The sequence below is a fragment of the Castor canadensis genome, chromosome 1 (genome assembly GCF_047511655.1).
Source record: "Castor canadensis chromosome 1, mCasCan1.hap1v2, whole genome shotgun sequence".
Taxonomy (NCBI): Eukaryota; Metazoa; Chordata; class Mammalia; order Rodentia; family Castoridae; genus Castor; species Castor canadensis.
Genome location: NC_133386.1, coordinates 72,344,082 through 72,365,418, shown reverse-complemented (window position 1 = coordinate 72,365,418; position 21,337 = coordinate 72,344,082). Strand labels below are relative to the sequence as shown.

General features: G+C 39.7%; 1 protein-coding gene across 4 annotated transcripts in view; it reads right to left on the bottom strand.

Moving 5' to 3' along the window:
- The window catches only part of Mdn1 (midasin AAA ATPase 1), a 148,067-nt gene that overhangs the window by 1,807 nt on the left and 124,923 nt on the right, over window positions 1-21,337 (bottom strand). The window contains exons 85-101 of one of the 4 annotated variants that reach the window (XM_074078153.1): window positions 16,968-17,109; window positions 15,682-15,857; window positions 15,017-15,166; window positions 14,270-14,417; window positions 13,262-13,575; window positions 12,549-12,716; window positions 11,422-11,523; window positions 9,896-10,091; window positions 8,334-8,504; window positions 6,919-7,082; window positions 6,093-6,182; window positions 5,011-5,126; window positions 4,225-4,399; window positions 3,057-3,130; window positions 2,835-2,949; window positions 1,736-1,799; window positions 575-717 (exon numbers count right to left, since the gene is read on the bottom strand). In XM_074078153.1, coding sequence (XP_073934254.1) covers window positions 575-717; window positions 1,736-1,799; window positions 2,835-2,949; window positions 3,057-3,130; window positions 4,225-4,399; window positions 5,011-5,126; window positions 6,093-6,182; window positions 6,919-7,082; window positions 8,334-8,504; window positions 9,896-10,091; window positions 11,422-11,523; window positions 12,549-12,716; window positions 13,262-13,575; window positions 14,270-14,417; window positions 15,017-15,166; window positions 15,682-15,857; window positions 16,968-17,109 — 2,508 coding nt within the window. Of the gene's footprint in view, window positions 1-574; window positions 718-1,735; window positions 1,800-2,834; window positions 2,950-3,056; window positions 3,131-4,224; window positions 4,400-5,010; window positions 5,127-6,092; window positions 6,183-6,918; window positions 7,083-8,333; window positions 8,505-9,474; window positions 9,564-9,895; window positions 10,092-11,421; window positions 11,524-12,548; window positions 12,717-13,261; window positions 13,576-14,269; window positions 14,418-15,016; window positions 15,167-15,681; window positions 15,858-16,967; window positions 17,110-21,337 lie in introns of those variants that run through there. The other 3 variants (XM_074078160.1, XM_074078167.1, XR_012449601.1) reach the window with 3 other exon arrangements.

The following is a 21,337-nucleotide window of genomic DNA, read 5'->3' as shown; positions in this document are numbered from 1 at the left end:
GTGCTTTGAAGTCAGTCTGGGCAGTTGAGACCCTATCTCAAAAAAACCCATTACAAAAAAGGGCTGGTGGAGTGGCTCAAGGTGTAGGCCCTGAGGACTGCAAAAAAGAGAATCTTCTTTCCCTACAATGGGTCTCCATTTTCTACCTGAAATAATTTCCAGGAGATTCATCTTATTAGGGCCTTATAGTGGCCCACAGCTATGGTGCTTCCACAGGAAAAGAACTACCCTATGGGTGTGTTTTACTAAGCTGGCTGACACGTTCTACTGTGAGGAGGGCTGGTCTCTATCAGACGTGGACAGGACCCATTACTAACGGCTGCCAGTACCTGTTATATAGAGGGAAACTTGACCTATAGGATGGAGCCTGTGTTAATCTGGGCTCTTCTACTCATTATCTATAACCCACATTGCTGTCCTTCACTGATCATCTCTACCTCATTAGGCCGTTGTGAAGATTAATTAAGAAAATAGAAAGTGCATAGAATAGGAACTGATGGAACACTAGGAATTATCAAGATGATGGAGCAATCCAAGCTATTTTTCAGAAGATGGCTTTTCAGTAGTCACTCACCCGTGAGCTGGGATTGTCCAACACAACAAAAATAACAAAGATGTTAGCATTCCAGGTGGCCTGAACTGCTGCCAGGACTCTTTCTTTGCCCTCGAGGAAAAGGCCTCGCCCATCAGAGACTATTAGGAGGAGCTGTGCAGTTTCTGTAGAACCCATGTCAGGAGGGAAAGGAATAAAATGAAAATCTATTTAAAACAACTCAAAACCACCTAAAGTATGATAGATTAGTACAGGCTTTCTCTGTACTATTAAAACCAAACAGATCTCTGAAACTGAGGAATTCTGGGCAGAAATAGAAGACACCTATGATTACACATATTATTTAGGAAGGATGAGACAAGCTAAACTTCTGCAAATTTCTATCAGTTTCAACTTTAGCGCAACAGATATGAAAACTGAAATACATGTTTATGGTTGAACTATAGGGAGTACCCAAATTAGAAATCTGGAACTGTGTTTTCAAATATATCAACTTCAGATTTTTATCAATTCCTTGTACCTCATTTGTTTTTTTCTTGATACTGACTCATTTAAACAAAAATAGAAAGGAACCATTAGCAGTGAATCAAGTGTTTTAAAACTTCTAACTGTATGTTTCCAGCTGAAGAATATGGTTTGCCTGTGTTTGTTAAGGAAGCTTGGGCAAGTGCTGAATGACTTGCTTCAAACAGGTCATTTCTCCACGACAGAATCAGAACTGAAAGATTCTGGAAAGGGCTGAACAATTCATATGCTTCAAGCCTGAAAGCAACAGCATGTTCTTTAATTAGACCTTTCTCTGCTTTCCTCTGTATTAAAACACTGCAGAATGGTCTCTATATTTAATTCCACACATCTTGCTCCTTTCTTTCAGAACTCTGAACTCTGTATATCACAAAAGTATATATTAATTACTGTCTAGGTCCTACATCAATTATAAGCCTTACAAATATGGGTTAAATAGAAATTTCTGAGTGAACAGTGAGTAAAGAACTCATCAATGCCTAATAGCCCTCCATCTGTTTGTCTTTTCCTGTAGAACACACATATATATATATAATATATATATATATAAATAAATGCCATGTGTTGATCTGAAGACTATATATTTTAAAAGATGATAACCAGTTCAGTGAGATGAAATAAAGAAATTTGCTAACAAGAGAACAGAATGTAGCTCACCTGGACTGATGTTTTGTGAAAGTTGTTGGGCAGCTGCAAACATGTTGGCTACAGACTCTAGAAACTAAAGCAGAACCAGACACAAGTAATTAGAAAACTATTTAGCCCCTTTCCATTATACTTCTGACACTGAAGTGATTATCAGGTAACTATCTTGGATCTGTAGGCAACCAAGGTGTCCCTTGCAGCTACATTCAGTAAAGGAAGGTCCTTACACTGCATGGCATTCTCAAGTACAGACAAGACAAGCACTGCCAGTAGCTCACAACCTGTAACCTGTAATTCTAACTACTTGGCTGAGATTGGGAGAACACAGTTCAAGGCCCACCTGGGCAAGTAGTTTGGGACACCCTATTTCTAAAATAACCACAGCAAAATGGATTGGAGTTGTGGCTCAAGTCGTAGAGTACCTGATTTTTGAGCACATGCTTTGCAAGCTTGAAGACCACTATGTAGCCCAGGTTGGTCTCAAACCTGCAATCCTCCTGCCTTAGCCTTCCAAGTGCTGGGATTACAGCACCACCACACATGAGAAGAAATACTTTCCTTGGGAGTAGGAATAATATGAACACTCATGAACAAAACAGCTTGCTTTCTTTTCTTTTTTTGGCAGTACTGGTGTTTAAACTCAAGGCTTCATGCTTGCTAGGCAGATACTCTATCACTTGAGCCACTGCCCCATTTTTTTTTTAATGTTGGGTATTTTCAAGATAGGGTCTCACCAACTATTTGCCTGGAATGGCTTTGAACCTAACCTTCTTGATTTCTGCCTTCAGAGTAGCTAGGATTACTAGCTACTTAGTGGCGTGAGCCACTAGCGCCCAGCCCAAAACAGCTTTCTTTAAGAAAATAACTCAGCAAATCATTAGCTAACTGGACAGCCATTTTTGAGGAACTGAGAAAAGTAAACCATACCTTGGCTTATAATGAATGCCAGAGAAGCTTCAATTTAGTATTACACAGGAGAAGGTTTAGAACTATTCTGTATTATCAAATTTTCTTGTCTTAAATACCAAAATGGAGCATCACAGTTTCTAAGAATTATGCCTTTCCAACTTAAGCTTAACTACCCAAAAGACATTTTACTACATGGGCATACCTGAGCAATCTTAGTTTTCTTCTGTTGAAATTTGCAGAGCCGTAGAATCCGGGATCCTGAGTAATCACTGAACTGCTCATGGAATGGGTGTAACAGCTTTACAGACTCTCCAAAACTTGGGGGAGAGAAAACAAATACAACGGAAGTTATCTTTTTGTTGTGCGATCAAAATGATGAGGTTGTGAAAAGGGTTCTCCCACTGGAATTAAAAGGCAACCTTACCTGCATACTGCAATCTGACCCACTTCCAAGAGGGTAAGAGCATTTCCAATCACAGCTAACGATTCGAATGCAAGCTGTGAAACAAAGTCAGGGAGTTAAGCAATCAGAAATCCTCTAAACCAGTGCCCTTAAACCTTTTGTAACATCAAGATTCCCACAGAAGATGCTAGTTATCTTTTGTATGGCATACAGGTGAACAATCCCTCTGAAACCGTAACAGTGATAACCAACCCAGAGGTTTTAGTGGCCTCAGCCCCTCCTTGGTACCACAAATGCTGAAACCTGGAATTCATCACACTGGTAGGAGTGGTCTGCTCAAGATATCATCTAATTAAAGTTATTTTGAGAAATATGGTCCATAAATTTAAATTTCTTCTTTCTTGGGGGGGGTGTGTTACATGAAAAGTAACCTTTTATGGGTAAGCAAATTTAAAAACCAATTTAAGACTCATTCTTAATAATGAGATCAGACTGTAGACCCATATTAGAAAATTCCATTACTTCCTGAATGACAGCATAATTTTAGAATTTAAAGTGGTTTAAAAAGCACTAAACTAAGTGTTCTACATAATTATTTCATTTAATCTTCATAACTCTAAAGTTAAACACTGCTATAATCCTCACTTTACAGAAAATGAAATTGACACTTAAGTGAGTGGAGTGATAGACTATGAACCCAGTTTCAGAGGTTACTTTTTTTCAGCAGAACACACTCTATATAGATTGCTTGTTGGCTTATCTGGATAATAGCATCACTCTAAAAACTGATAAAATACCCGAGTCACAGTGGCATTACCAGTAATCTTTTTTAAGTTACTGAGCTCTGATAACAGAACACCACCAGGATAATTTCATACCTAATGAAATGCATCCTGAATGTATGAAGAAAAATCAGTGGTTTCAGATATTATGGTGTGCAGTTCAAAAAATATTTAATTGTACATTATTGCCTTTTATAGAAAATAAACATTGTCAGATTTACTTAGCAGCCAGACAATATATAACAGGATTAAGGGACCAAAGTAGTTAAGACGTGGTGAAATTACCCTTTTAAATTCTAGAATCTTAAGTCATCACATTCTTTTTTCCCCAGATCACATTTGAAACATTTAGGTAGCCCATGGACTGTGGATTGGCCAATAAACTGCCACTCATTTCTCTTCCTTACCTGTTTGGTATGGTTGTCTACCATACTAGAAGAGTCATCAATGGCCAAACAAATCTGATACTGGCGTTTACTAGGTTTGGTCCTTCGAAGCCAAATCTTGTCTTTCCGAAATTGACTAGCAATGTAAGGAATGACCTTCCGCATGTTCAGCCGTTTCCCTGTTCGATAGTCTCCTCTATTAAGTTTATCCAACAGGGGCAAAGATTAGTTAGCAAGTGCTCATTCCTCAGAATTTTCTTTTAAGACAAAAATCACATTAGTAATAGTTCAAAACTGACAGTACCAAGTAACTAGTCACCTGGAACAATGAGAAGATACTATCTATTGAGGACTAAGGAGCCATGTCTTCTTGAATGCCAGCTAAAAACACTGGACATATGGCCTAATTATTAGGTCCTTCCAGAAAAGCTAAGATACATTTAAAAAATTATTTAAAACTTTCTGTCTTGAATACAAAGTTTTGTATTTTCCCTTTTCTAGTCTAAACCACATCTTTGAAAAGATCTAGGTGAGTAAACCAACAGGTGGCAAGATGAACCAGACCCCATCTAAAGGCCAGTTTCCCATCTGACAGTAATGGAGAGAAACTGTCTTCATATTAAACATCACAGAAAGCTTTTGGTAGATGCAACAGAAAACATGGTAAGGAACACCATACCAGTACATGTACAGCAGAAGCAGCAACCTAGAAGCCAGCAGTATAAATGATGGAGTGCTGGCTCAACAGAAATGGTGACCCTGTCAGCTTTCTGGATGCTATAAAGGCTTCCAATGGGGAAAACTTACTTCAACTTGGCTGCCTGGGTAGGCTCTAATATGAGACGTAGCTGCTCACACAACTGTTGTGAAAGAGGAGCAGTTAAGACCAGGTAACTCTGCCACATTTCAGCTGCAGCCTTCTCCTGGGACAAGGACAATAAAATATAAATTAGAATATCAAAGGCAACCAAGTCATTACAGCCAGACAAGGGCCTGAAGCAAAAGTACTAGAAAACAACTTTCATGAACCTTCTCAACAGAAACACTCTAAAGCTTTACTCTGCAACCTGCTAATTCACTGGATTAAAAATCTCTCCCAGAATTCATGACCAAATCAATGTCTTATTCACATCCCTTAGAATATAAATATCACCTGTACCCTTCATATAGGGAAGGCAAATGTGAATAGTTTTAGTGCCAGCAGATCCAGCCACTTAATTGTGGGATCTCAGTCATGTTTCAGAAGTAAAAGTGACAAAGCGCAAATCCCTTAGGTAACACACTAACTGTAGGTTCATTTCACAGACACCAAAGCACCATGATTTTCCTACCAACCATGACAGAGCACTCAATACAAAATGTATTGGGAATAATGGTAATATAAATCTAGGAGACAAAGTCATTGAAATTAACATTTCTTGGGCTGGTGAGTGGCTCAAGTGGTAGAGCACCTGCCTAGCAAGTGTGAGGCCCTGAGCTGAAACCCCAGTACTGCAAATAAAACCAACCAAACAAACAAAAAATTAAATTCCTCGTTAATCCACACAGCTAGCAATAATCTGGTGGCTATTTCTCAGGATGGCACAGCACAGATTTTTGATTAGCTTTCAATTACTGTCATATCTATTAACATCCATTACGGAGCCAGTAACAGAAGTTAAAGGAAGCAAACATATCAGTTTCCGTCTTAAATAAGGTATAGATAGATACAGTGGCAAAGCAAGCAAAATGCAACAGAGTCAGCCTTTAGGATTATGAATTGTATTCTTCATATGCCTGGTTCCTTTTACAAAGATAACTGAAGCTACTTACTGACTTGGTTGTATCAAAAGAAAAGAAAAGAAAAAAAAAACCCAAGATATTTTGTTAAAATAATCCTAGTGACTTACTTCTTCTGCGTTCCCAGATTCCTGTGATTGCCATGTTTCCAGCTGTCTCTCCATCTCCTGTCTTAGCTCATTAACATCTTTTAAAAAGGGCTAATGAGAAAAAGCAATGGATAAGAAGTGGCCCAGGTTGGAACCACCAACTTATTATCATTGGCTGCCTTCCTTCCTACAGTATGAACTCAATGTACAGTCAAATGCCTGAGACTCAAAACTTAAGCAAATATAAAGGTTTAATGAGATGATGCCAGACAACAATCCTTCTAATTGCTGTTTTAGAGATAGCAAGTTACAACTTTCATAAATCCACCCCAGTCAAACAAAAGGAAATAATCTTTAGTCATCAATAACGAATGGTCTTGGATAAATCTACACTGTCATTAAGTCAAACTATTAGGGGGAAAAAAGACTCAGTTAGAGGGCTCTTCCTAAATGCAGTCATTAAGCCAAAGATTCTTGTTACTTAACCACTATGAATTAATTATCCTGAAGGCTCCTTACACAGGATGGTAAAAACAGTAGGACGTGAGAGCCAAGGACCAGTCCCACCATCATGGACAAGTCAGGGTACTGTAACCCGGGGATTAACTGTTTTAACAGTGTCTGTCACAGCAAGAGTATTCCTAAAATTTCTGATAAGGACACAATCCGCCACCACCCCCAAATTACTAGGTGTTCCATAAAAACTAAAGTCAGGATGTGGCTCAAAGGGTAGCATGCTTGCCTAGAAAGTGCAACCCACCAGTACCACCACCCTCCAAAGACAAAGATCTAAAAGCAACTTAAGTTTGTCAATTATTAAAGCAGAAATTTGCTAGAGTTTTAGTACTTGGAAAATCGTATCCACAAGGAACTGATGGAGCGTGTGAATGGTTGAATCTTGGCTTCTTTCTGGTTTCTCACTCTCTGTCTCCTTGTGAGATCTGTCTGTCTTGGGGTCTTGGTCTTCCTCTGTTTTAACAGTTTGGGTCTCCATCTCCATCTCATCAAAGCCTATTTTCATATAAGGACATAGTTTTATTTATCATAACATTTCACTATTGCCTATCTATCATTCCTAACAATGAATCAAACCTCACTGAATTCACTCAGCACGTGTTGCTTCCACAAGTTCTTGCTCTTGGGAACAGTCACTTCCTTTTTTTTTTTTTCCTTAACTAATTTCTCCTCCCTTCCCCCATGATGTTGATGGGCTGTTCTAGGAGAGACCATTTACCTTAACAAGCTTAAAACTGATTGTTTAAACCGTATGCAGGTAAAACTAAAGAGCTGTGGATACAGATGAGTGGTGGAGCACCTACTTGCCTAGCATGCATGAGGCCCTGGGTCTTGATTCCCAGTACCACAAAATTAGTAAAATAAAACCATTCACTGTTCCATCTTGTAGATGAGCAAACTGAGACAAAGAAGAAATGAGAAATGTGCCTCAACCCAGGAAGTGAGACTCAAGCCTGGATTTGACCCCAGTCAAGTAATCTCAGTTTTTGTTTTTCCTACTGTCATGTAACCATCAGGGCAGTAGATAGTTGCCTGATACCTCTGAAAGGATAGGAATGGAAGAGAAAAAAAAAAAAAAAAAAAAAAAACCTTGAATATGGCAGGTTTTAAAACATTTGCATTCATTCCATTTTGATTAAGCTATCATTTTGTTGAATGATGCTCTAAAAAAAACACAAAAAACAACTGCATGGGAGAAAGTCATGTCATTCCAGCTAGGGGTGTGGGGAACATATGTAGGAGGATTGGATTGTGGTTGGAGGTCAGCCCTGGCTAAAAAGCATGAGACTACCTGAAAAATGACTAATGTAAGAAAGGGCTGGGGGTGTGACTCAAGTGGTAGAGCAAATGCCCAGAAAGTGCTAGGCCCTGAAACAAACCCCAGAATCAGCCAAAATAATAAATAAATGCCTGGCAACAGAACTTGTTTAGTCACAATTGTGATAAACACACTATTGTTTTTCTCCTACATATTTCAACAGGACACAAGTGATTTCATTATTTTCAATTCTCAGGGATCTCCTCATTGAAGGATGGTATCCTTGAGACCACCCCTATACCTTTCTGCTCCAAATAAAATATGGTGAAATTATTATATGCAAATTACTCATTTAGTCATAAGTTAGGACGTGAAACACAAAAGACTAGACTATAATTAAAGAGAACTACACTACATACAGTTCAAGAGAACTGACTTCTCTCAAGTCAGAAGGCTTAGAAGAGGTCTGGTCACTAGGCAGAACTCACCAGAGGTTGCTGTGACCCCAGACTTGACTTCCTCTGGCTTCAGCTGCTCTGTGTCTGCTGTTCTGAGCTCCTCCTGCTCCTCCATATCCATGAGGGCATCCTCAGTTTCCTCTTCTTCCTGATCTTTGCCAGAGTCTTTTGCAGACTGTTGCTGCTCACTGCTGGCCACATCTGCCAACGGTGTACACATAGAAAGTTTAGGTTTTGGAGAACAAAGTAATGGTAAGCTATGGTTTCCTCTTACTTCTAACTTCTAAAATTCTACTCATGCCTATTCTGCCACTGTGGCCAGCTACATGGCTTGGACACTTGTCTGGGCCTAAATCTCCTACTGACCTATTGCTACAACTGACTACAGTATACTTCTAACAGAGGTTATAAGTACATAGTATAACTACACATGTGACCAGAGAAAGAGATCTTTAACTGGATATTTACTTCTTTGGCCAGATAACGAACCACAATAAATAGTCTGGGCACAGGACTCATAGCAGCTAATGGAAATCATCTTCTATTACTAACTTGTAGGTAGATAAATTAGTTAATTAAGAGTTGATTAAGAGTATAAAGAGGAGCAAAGAAAGAATCTCACGAACAAGTTAAATTTCTCAGTGAGCCCACCTCTACCCATAGCTCATAAATTATTTAAGAAACTCCATCATCATGCAGTAAAGGCTAAAGAGTGTTTTGACACAAAGCAAAAGCTTAATACATGGTGTTTTATTTAAAGCAGGACAGGACTTCTGGATAGCTGGCCCAAGTTTCAAAACAGTATTCCCCTGGCAAGGATGTGACTAGACTGTAGCTGGGATTTATTCTCTATCCTCTGTCTACCACATCCAGGTCATTTAGAGTTGAGATCCCCAATAGGGTATTGCTCCATTAGAGGCTGAGACACACTTGCCTGAGGTGTGAGTGGGACTGGCCCACGCTGCAGCCTATGGTAGGAGCTGGACCAACTATATACAGTGTTCAATTAACTTCCTCTTTTTCTGTTCAAATAAATATTAAGGGAAAGTGGAGACACAGAGAGAAATAATCACTCTTGCAGCATTCTGACAGGCAGATATTACTGACACTCATTTATATATTAGGAATGAAACAATGAAAAGTAACCAAGGGAGCCAGAATAACTGCCTACCTTCTGTGCTGACGTCTCATTTCTCTCCCTTTCACTTATGGGGAAACACATATTCCACGTTCACAGCTCCAACAATTGCAAGGACTTATCTGAAAGTGACCATGAAGGAATGTCCAGTTCTAAGAATTCCTTAGAATAGAACTAGGTTTGGATGTGGTCAACTGTTTATAAGGGTATATAGAGGGCTTACACTACACCCTGAAACCCTCAGCACTTACACTTGGCTATGAATACCTTGGTATCAAAAATAAATCGTATTTCTACATACAGAAATATTATTTACTCATTTATTTGGCAGAAAATAGGCTAAAAAGTCAGTTCCTCTCCATCCTAATTTGCCTAGCAGGAGTATACACACTCACATGGTATAACTTCAAAGAGAGCTCAATGAGAAAAAGGACAGGCCTTCCCAGCACCATACCATAGGTCTGTGCATCGTATGTGTTGCTGCCTTGTTTAATGTGCTCAAATGTGTCTGCATCTTCCACCTGTGGCTGGGCTGCCCCCTGTTCAGCCTGGTTGTCTGTATCCACAGTCCTCAGCCTCTTACACACATGCTCATTGTGATCACCCATAGAGCGCTCATTGTCAGCCTGCCCAGGTTTCCTCTTATAACTCTGCGGAAAGTAAGGAGATTACAGTCTTGGTTGTAATAGCAATGACTCAAAATACCCATAATGTCCATTTATAAGAAGCAGATTAACTAAATTAAGTATAACCATGTAACAGTGGAATTCAATGCAGCTATTAAAAAGAATGGGGCTTTTTTTGTTATACGAAACAAAAAAAAAAAATTTTTTTTTTTTGGTAGCACTAGGGTTTGAACTCCAGGTTTCATGCTTGCTAGGCAGGCATTCTATCACGAGCCACACCTCCAGCCAATGATACACTTTTATATCTGAAATAAGGTCAAAGAAGCAAAGAAACATACACATACCTATGTATGCCACATATGAAGACACTCCAAATGATGATAAAACTGGCAGTACTAATTTACTCTAGGAGGGTCCCTTCACTGGCTTGGGAACAGGATAAGCATGTATACTCTTTAAAGGACTGGTTTTTATACAGTGATTTCATAGGTGTGAACTACAATCCCATCTCAAAACTTTAGCTTTTTAAAAGCAAACATCTAAGGACAGTGAAAAGAGTGAGAATGGTGGGTTGGTGCTGTACAACTCCTGGTTCTTAGGCTCAACTGCAGGGAAGAAATTCCAGTGACAGCTTCCACTGGGAAACCCCTGCAGCCTTGGTCTCTCACCGAGGGTGCCATCATGTCTGGCAGAACAAAGGCTGGGTGTGGCTTTTTGGTTTTTTTTTTTAATCATAAACAATCTTTTAAAAGGTTAGAGCTTTTTTTGTTTTTGAGGTACTGGGATTTGAACTCAGGGCCTCACACTCACAAGATAGGCACTTTACTAGTTGAGCCATGCCCCCAACCCTTTTGCTTTTAGTATTTTTTGAGTAAGAGCTTGCATTTTTGTCTGAATCAGCCTGGACCACAATTCTCCTATTTATGCCTTCTATGTAGCTGGATGACAGGCACACACCATCATATCCAGATTTTTTTGTGTGTATGTGTGGTGCTAGGGTTTGAGCTCAGGGCCTACATCTTGAGCCACTCCACCAGCCCTTTTTTGTGGTGGTTTTTTTCAAGATAGGGTCTCGTGAAGTATTTGCCCAGGCTGGCCTCGAGCCACGATCCTCCTGATCTTTGCCTCCTGAGTAGCTAGGATTACAGGCAGAAGCCACCGGTGCCCAGCCATGCCCAGCCTTATTGGTTGAAGTGGGGTCTTTTTTTGTCCAGGCTGGCCTTTAACTGCGATCTGGCCAATCTCTGCCTCCCAAGCAGCTGGGATTAAAGTTCTGAGCCAGTGCACCCGGTTTTAGAGCATCTTATCCTACTGGCAAACCTTCATCTAAGTTTAAGTGAAGAGTGAACAAAACCTGTGTATTTTTTCTGGTTTGTTTCTGGGAGGCCAAACGGGCAAAGAAGTTGGATTCGTGGCCTTCTGCCTGGTTTGCATCCGCAGCTCCACTCCCATGTTCCTAGGAAAGCCAAGACACAAAAGAATGACATGGATGAAGCTATCACAAACTGTATTTAGCACAAGTTCTCTCACATTATGCTCATCTCAGAGTCAGCCAACTCCCCTGCCTACCTGTGTCCTCTGGAACTCATCCTGGCTAAGTCCTGGCCAGCGGGCAGAAACAGGAGTGTCAGGACCCAGATTTGCCTACCCTCTTTAATGCCCTTGCTTCGCAAACCCCCTTGTCTACAAGAGAATGACGTCTTACTCTGAAGGCAGGACAGACCGCAATTAGAAACATGGTTCTATAACCGACCAGTGTGCACCTTTGAGGTTGCCATTTAACTTCACTGAGGCTCTCCTCAAGTATTAAATGGAAAAAATAGAACATTATCATCGATCTCATGAGGCTCTTCTAAGAACTTGTTGAAATAATGAAAACGTTTGGCACTAATGCACATTCAATGAGTGACAGTGGTAGACTGTAATACGTAGTTGAGATTGGTAAAAAACAAACTGGGGCTCAAAGAGGCTAAGGAAGCAAGTCATCTGATGTTCAATGCTCTTTCCACAGCACACCAATGGCCTGAACTCTGGCCATATTGGAACGAACCACCACCAGGTGAGGGAAGGAAGCAGCGCCTTGCTTTTTAAATTAAAAACACTTAGAAACCTAGTGAAGAGTAAAGAGAAGTGAAGTACCATTAGAGGTATACTGTTGCATAAAGCCTAAATCCAACCCTTCTTTCCTTGGAAGCTTTCTCAAAAACAAAGAACCTGATTCTCTATTGAGAACTACCGGTCTAGTAGCCTTTTCTTTGTAAACCTATCATTTAGATATAGCCTGCAGCAAAAATATTCTGAGGCTAGTCCTGAGATGCATATAAAAATAGGAAGACAATCATTTCCTCTAAGAATGGGTGATGATCTTTCAGATGGTAACAACAGCAACAAAAAAAACAACAAAAAAAACCCCATCTACTACTAAAGAGTATGATCTCAGACAAGAAGAAGCAGTTGACCTAGGTAGCAAGGATCCATCACCTCTTTCCCCTGCTCTTTCTCAGGTGCAGCTCCAGCCAGCTCCACAGCCTGCACACTTTGCATATTCTCCACACTGGTCTGCCCACAAGAGGTGTGCTCCTTCCTCTCTGTGGCCTCTGGCGCCTGCTCCTCTGTGTCAGCCTTCTCCCCTTCTTCTTCTTCCTCCTTCTGCAGAGAAATACAGGATTACACTAGGCACAGCAGCTCACACCTATAATCCCAGCTATTCAGGAGGTGGAGACTGGGCAGATCATGGTTTGAGGCCAGCCAAAGTAAAAAAAAATTAGCAAGAGGCCATCTCAACCAACAAGCCAGGCAAGATGGCAGGCACCTGTGATACCAGCTATATAGAGGCCATAGGAAGGATGTTCAATGCCTGAGACAGGCCCCAGACAAAAACTGAGACCCTATCTGAAAAACAGCCTGAAAGAAAAAAGGAGGTTTGGTTCAAGTGGTAGGCTGATTGCAAATGCAGAGCCCTGAGCTCAAATCCCAATCCCATCCTCAACCCCCTGAAAACAAAACAAAACACTCTGGAGCTACCGCATTAAACTCGAGGGAAGAACACCAGGAGCTGGGACTGGTTAGAGAGGGACTTCCAGCAAACTTAGAGATGCTGGGCAGCACCACCTGGTGATGGAGAAATGTCACAGAGATTTTACTGGGAACAAAGTGTTTTCTCATTTTAATGTAAGCCACACACCCAACAATACCTGGGGCTGGAGACCTTGGTCAGCAGTGTTGCCATCACTCTCATCAGTGGCTTCCCTGTCCTCTTCCTCCAGAGACTGTTGCTGTTCCTCTGAGTTTTCGTCTAGATGTTCGGTGGTGTTTTTTTCTTGATCATCAGCACCTTTGTCCATTTCTTCCTCTTCCACTTTGTCATCTTCACTGGGGCCTTCCTCAGGTTCACATGAACCTTCCTTTTCACCCTGATCAGCCTCGGTACTTTCACTCATTTTCTCAGCTTCATGACTCATTTCTTCTGTATCCACTAGTTTTTCTTTGATTTCCAAAGGATTCTCTTCTGTGTAGATACAACAAGAAAAAGCTCAGAACTTTAAAACTCTGCAAATGTTTTATTCTTATTCTCTAAGCTGGGGATTGGCAAAGCACAGCCCATAGGTCAAATATAGCCCTCCACATCTTTCTGCCAGTAAAGTTTACAAGAATAAAGCCACTTAAGCTTTGTTACTTATGTGTTTACCACCCAGTCCATCTTGTGCTGCCTCTGACTGCTTTTAAACGGTAACAGAACTCAGTATTTTCAATACAGCACTATGGAATGCAAAGTCTAACATATCTCATTCTTGAAAAAATTGTGCCCACCCTTGTTCTAAACTATATTCTCATATTACATCCAATTGTTTCCATATTCATTTCACTAAAATGTAATACACTTAAAAAAAAATCAAGAAACACCCACTATATGAAAATTTTAGAACAAAGAAAATGACAGTTTAATTCTTAATCACCATTATAGATCACTAGTTGATGTCATTCCTTATCACACAAAGAAAACAACTCACAGTCAAATGGAAACAATCATATTTGGAAAAGTCTTATTAAAAAAGTTTACACTGGATACTTCAAGTACTGCTTATTTTATAGCAAATAATCCTTTAAAACAATTGCTTCTTCGTTCAGTTACATAATAGCTAAATAAGCTTGGATATTTTAAGACAAATAGCTAATGGCTTCCAACTGGTTTCTGAACATACCTTCTCCTTCTTCATTGTCTGTGTCCTCACCACCATTCTTGTCTTCACTGTCAAGGTTCAAGTCATCTGGAAGGTCCAAGGCTTCAGGTTCTGGCATTTTTTCCTGATTGCCATGGTAAGGATCTACCTCATTCTCATCATATTCCCTCTTTGGGTAGAAAAAAATGAGAGAGAAAATTAATTTAAAAAAAATAAGAGTTCACATAAACTTAGCTGTAAGTTCAAAGAGAATACAATATTTCTAGCCTTTAAAATTATCAACATATTTTAGTATTTTAATATTTTTCATGTCAGAACTCCAAATTTAATCTTCTATGTAGCTTCTCTAAGGGTCACAGACCCCATATTACTTAATCTCAAAGAAAAACTTCTGAGAAGAAATAAAGGACCACAGGCTTTAGCTTTGAAACTGTAGCATGAGTTCAAAAGCATACAGACTACCTCATCAGAAATCAACTGCTAAATATTTTATGTCCTGCTGTGAGCCTCTGTTATGCATTCCTTTTTTTGTTGTTTGAGACAGGTTTGAGGACCCATGCCTCAAACTTGTGATCCTCCTGCCTCTCAAGTGCTATGGTCACAGCATATGCCACTATGCCTGCTTTGTTGTACATTCTTATATGAAGCCATGTGAGAATGGTTACATGAGTAGGAAAAAAAAAAAGTTATTAAACACTCTAAGAACTATGCAGTACAGATGCCATGGTCTCCAGCCAGGAGAGCATAGCAGTTTCCAATCTGCGTTACCTCATCTATTTGTTCATTAATTTTGTCTTGGTCTTGTCTACCATCATCACATTCTGCTTCTTCCCTTTCTTTTTTATCTTGCTGTTTCTTATTTTTGTTCAAATTCCCAGCATCCAAGTTGTCATCTTTAGCAACAAGTTCAGAATCTTCCTAAACATCAAAAGAAGGAAAAACACAAAATTGTCATATACAATCCAGGAAACTGCTTCTGCATGGGCTAACCCTCAGACATGGGCAATTTCTGCCTATCCCACAGAAATATTTGCCTGATGTAGTGCCATCCAAGACCTACAGAGAATAGTCCAAATTTATTCATACAGCAGCAAGACTAATCAGCATGTGAACAGTGGGTCTGATAATTAGATGTACCAGACTCTGCTATCGCAGTGTCACACCTAGCCCTGGAACTCTAAGCTGGGAGCTGGAGGAATTCAGTGGCCCACAGGAGAATCGGCTTAGAGCATCTGCAAAGAAATCTCAGGTCAGGATGCTCTTTCAGTTCTGAATACAATCAATGGGATAAGAGAGAAAAAGAAAATGAAGAAAGAGAAAAAGAAAAACAAAGAAAAGGAAAACCAGCAAATGACAACAGTGTGGCATGTGGTGAGATTACCTTCTCTTGGCCTAGGCCTGGAGACTTTGGGATGGGGGAATCTTTTAATTACCTCATCCATTCCTGGTCCTGTTTCTTCAGTTTTACTGTCTTCTTCCTCCTCATCTTCCTCCTCATCGTCATCACCCCAAAGTCTCTCATCTAGTTTGTCAGCTTCCTCACCATTGAGATCGCCCATCTGTTTATCCAGGTCTCCGCCCTCACTATCTGATTTCTCATCATCCTCTTCTGAAAGGGAAGGCACTGAGCTTAGTTAGGTCCTCAAACTGACCCAGCCTTGTGTGTGTAAGAGAGGCATTGGCCCATTTCCTGGCAAGGGTCTGATCTGGGATTTACTCCCCATTTCTACAGAACACTATGGGCAGGTGTCTATAGGTTACTAAAATAGTTCTCTATGTTTTGCAAATTACTTAAAGGAAAAAGCCTATAATGTGTGAGTAAACAGAAAAATAGAATTACTGCCATGAAGATGTCTGGTTCTGATGCTGAAGGAATACTCATTTATGGGGCTCAGCAACCTCACTGGGTTTTAGTTTCGTATCAGTGAAATGAAGGACTGGACTAGGTGATTTCCCAAGTGTCTTCCCTATCTTCAACACCTACAATCAAGTCTAGATAAACCAGTCAGAAATTTCTTGCCTTCATTTTGCTCAATGTCTCCTTTACCAATGGTTACACCCTTAGGCTTTGCAGGCAAGCATACACTCTTCTACTCTAAGATCAGCATTCATTTCTGCAAGATCTCTGCTTAGTATAAGATACTGTATCTCAAGGTAGGCTCTGGACAGAAACTTAGGGCAGAGCTGATGATACAAACATGACAGATGATGATGAATGATGATCTACTATAAGAAATCATATTCTCAAAAAATTTTAATGACAGAGCGAATGTTCATAAGACGTTAAATTAAAAAAAAAAAAAGCGGACCACAGAACTGTACACAGTCTGTGTATGTCCATGTGTCATAAATGAAAAGAAATACACCAAAATTTAAACAGTGGCTTACCTACTATTTTTGTAACTAGGAAGGTCATTTTTTAAAAAACTACACAGAAAATATGCTTCAAGTTTGACTCTTATTCTTTGGGCTTCTGTATGTGACACCACTGAGCCCACTGCACCTACTACATGAGGCAGCCAGAACATGAGTCAATGCCTTGGCTTGCACAAAGAAGAATCTGCAAAACTGACCCTCAACTTCTGCCTTAGCTGAGAGTGAGGGAACAGAGATGCAGTTACCAACTTGAAAAGATTGCAACAGGCTTCTTACAAGAACCTGTAATTTCCTGGATAAGACCTTTCCAAAAGCAAGAATGAATTGACAGATATTCTCAAACCTTGTTCTTCCAGATCTCCATCATGCATTTGCCCATCAAAGTCTTCTGACATCTCAATGGCATTATCCTCGCCCTTAATATCAGACTTGGAGTAAGGATCCTCTTTATCCTTTTCTTGACCTTTCTGAAATGTATCTTCTACCTGTATCAAAAAGCATTATAGAAAGCATAAGTGAATGTTATAGTCCTACTAATGTTTATTCTAATTCTAGAATATAAATGCCAAGGTAGACAGTGCAAAAGGATCTCTGAGGAGACATATGTACAGGAAAGCAATGTGAGTCAACTCCCTGTATAGCTATCCTTATCTGAACTAGCAAAAACCCTTGGTCCTTCCTATTATTGCTTATACTCTCTCTTCAACAAAATTAGAGATAAGGGCAAAATAGTTTCTGCCTGGTAGCAAGTGGGTAGTGTAGGAGAGGAAGGGGGCAGGGGGAAAGGGGGAGAAATGACCCAAACATTGTATGCACATATGAATAAAAGAAATAAAATGATACTAATAATAATTAAAAAACAAAAAAGAACTGACAATGACAGCCACACATAATGATATATAAAAAGCTTGTTTTACATTTCTAGAGTTAATTTTCTCTTTATTACTTTCATGATTAGAAAATACAGAATTTTGTACAGGTTTTTGTCACAAGAGTTTTGTTAAAAAATTGTTTTAAATTCCAGAGCTATTTTTAAGAATATGTAAGAATAAAAAAAAAAAAATCAAGCTGAATGTGGTGTGCACACCTATAATCCCAGCACTTGGAAACTGAGGCAGAAGGATCATGAGTTCAAGGCCAGTCTAGGAGACTCTGTTTCAAAATGCCCCCTCCCAAAACCCACAAATTTTTAATATATATTTTTGTCACTTTAATCTCTGATAGTGCACCACTGTGAATATAATTTTGTTCAAGCTTCCTTAATTTATGTATTCCTATACAATCTATATTTTTGGGGAAAAACATTCATGATTTTATCTCTTTGAGTTTGTAAGTCCTTTTTTTTTTAAAGATACAAAATAATAAATTTTCATTATTTAGTTCTAGAACAAAACAGGAAGAAAAAATTTCCACTATCATGGTCACCCTCCAAAACTCCCAAAGAAATTATCATTGGTGACATTTTAGTCCATCTTCAACTTTTATCCATAAATACACCAACACATATGTAGAAACACAGGTGGAGTATATCAATATGTACCTCACAATAGTTTATAAAAAGCACCATGCTTCATCTATTAAGCAAACTGCGTTTCTAACTTAGAAGTGTTATCATGTATATTTCTCTGTTAATATATACAGATCCATCACATACTATATAATTATATATAGTACCAATCCACACGAATGGTATAGCAATTTAAATACTTTCCTTCTGGTGAATATTTGAGTTGTTTCACAATTTTTACCACTATAAAGAATGCTGTAGTAAAATACTTATATATATATAACACATACCTGCACATATTTATTTATCTTTGACCTTTACTAGAATTTGTCTAAGAAAAGATGTAATTTGTTGGAACAAAGAATATACATAACTCAGCCAGGTGTCAGTGGCTCATGCCCATAATCCTAGCTTCTTAGGAGGCTGAGTTTGGGAGGATCGTGGTTCAAGGCCAGCTTAGGCAAATAGTTCATGAGACCCCCATCTCCAAAATAACCAGAGAAAAATGGATTGCAGGTGTTGCTCAAGTCATAGAGCACCTGCTTTGTTAGCAGTTCAAACCCCCATTCCATCAAAAGAAAAAAAAAATATATATATATATATAATTTAAATTTAGCAGATACTGCCAAATCTTCTAATAGCTTTTCATCATACTTAATGTTTGCTTTAAAAGACTGCTTCTATTAAGCTTGCATAGCTTTTACTGAGAAAAGTAATATATGCTGATTAAGTTAAATGTGAAAATACAAAATGCTAAAATAACAACAAAAAATAGCTCCACAAGAATACCAGAAGAGCTTTTGGTTTCTTCCAGTTTTTCCCTGCCGCAGAAGAGAACAGTTTGGATTAGTTTGCTCCTTTATTCCTAATAGTTGTAACTCTATCTTACACACAGACTTATGTGTGTAAGATTTAGACTCAAAGTGGTAAAAAAAAATTCCCTTTTATTCCCTCAAGTCAGTGTTGGTTAATTTAAATGACTGAAAGAACTTTGTTGGGGGGATTCCAAGATGGCGGCTAGAGGGAGGGAGCAGAAAGCGAGCCTCCTATAGTGAAATCTTGGAGAGACGCTGGAGACACACTTTGCAGGCATAATCACCGAGAAAAGGCATAACTTTGACCCCTCCACATCTCCAGCCGGTGCAGAGAATCTCCACTTCACGTTAAACGGAGAACCGAGGAGGCCCCCGGGCCGCCAGTGGCCGGCGCCCAGATGGCTTGGGAAGACGCAGACCAGGTGAGCTTCGAGGTACCGCGGTTCCCCCACAGACAAGCCTGGGCCAGAGCAGCATAGCCCCCTGGACAGACTGACCTCCACCCAGGGGAAAAAAGAGAAACTGAGTAATAAACAATAAGAACAATTAAGACATGCTGGAAAGAGGGTGGGGCGCCCTGAGCGCTGAAGATTGGGGGAAGGGAATCCTTCCCGGGACTGTAAATAAACGAGCCGGGCGGGCGGAGAGGCTCTGGCGGGAGCGGGGCGCGCCCAGCAACCAGGAGCAGTAAAGCTGGTGAGAGTGGAGGAGGGAGGAAAACTCCACAGGAGAGGAGAACACCCACTTCCCACGTGAACTGTAAATAAACACGCAGGCCTGACAACGCGGGGCAGTGTCACCTTTCCCAGTGCTTGGAAAGGGAAAAGCCTGTAGCAGAGGCTCCCGCACAGGAGAACTCTGAGCAAACAAAGCCTGTGGGACCAGGTGAGTGCTAAGCTCACCCCAGAGATCTGCATAAATAACGCCGCCAGCTACAGGCTGAGAGCAGCAGGCAGGCAAGCCACAGTTGCAGATACCACTCTCAGAACTGCCTCCAGATGCTTTTTTTCTTTTTCTCCCTACCTTTGATGAGAGAACAACCGAATTACACCTGCAAGCCGAAAAACTTACTGAAACTGTATTGCATTTGAACTTGGAACACTTGGTGGGTTTTTGTGTGTGTGTGTGTGCGCATAGCTTTGTTCTACTTTATGCGCCCCCTTTAATGAGACAACTACAGAACAACATCTGAGGCACCAACTCCAGGATTGGAGACTGAGACGGACACCCAAATTATTAAGACTGAAACTTCACTGCATTTGAACTTGGAGGTTTTTCGTTTTTTTTTTTTAAATTTTCTATTTTCCATTTTATTTTAATTCATTTTTATATATACATATTTCTTTTGTTTTTTTATTTTTATTATCTTTTTTATTTTTGATTTTCAATCCTCTGTCTCTCTAATGTCTGTTCAGCTTACTGTCGATTAGTACACTAACGCTCCCTGTTTATACCTTTGAAACTTTCTTGTCTGAAACCTTGTTCTGCTTTCTCCTTCTTGTCTGTGTATGTTTTCCCCTTTTCTTTAACTTCTTGCTTTCCATCTCAGCTCACCCTTCCATTCTAAATATTACCATTGTTATTATTACAAGCTAGAAAATACTTAATTGCACACAGTACAGGGACAATAACAACACCAAAGACAATGACAGGAAGACAGAAAAAACAGGGAAACCAGTTTCCCCACAGCAAAAAATTAATACAGGAACCAGAGGGGAATGAAGAAAACAGGTACTCAGATCCAGACTCCAACAAAATGAAGATAAACTATGCCAAAGGACCCAATGAAGCCCACAAGAATAATTTAAAAGAAGATATACTACAGGTAATCAATGAGAATTTTATAGAGATGATACTGGATAGGGTCAACCAAAATGTACAGGAGACACTCAAGAAATTCCAAGACAACAAAAATAGAGAATTAGAAAAAGCAAAAGCAGAAATAAAGGAAACCATAGAAGCACTGTATAACCACCAAAGTGAAACAGAGAACACGATGAATAAACAGATAAATAAACTCAGGACAAAAATAGACAACATTAAAAAGGAAACCAGCCAGGATATGGAAAACCTCAGAAAAAAGAACAAAACAGAACTGCAAAACAAAACGGAAGGCCAATCCAGCAGAATAGAACAAACAGAAGACGGAATCTCAGAACCTGAAGATGAAATGGTAATTAAAGGAAAAACCGAAGAACTATTAATTAAACAACTCAAGACCTGTGAAAAGAAAATGCAAGAACTCACTGACTCCATCAAAAGACGACACTTGAGAATCATGGGCATTGAAGAAAGAGAAGAGGTGCAAGCGAAGGGAATGCGTAATCTATTCAACAAAATAATAACGGAAAATATCCCAAATCTAGAGAAAGATATTCCCATACAGATGCA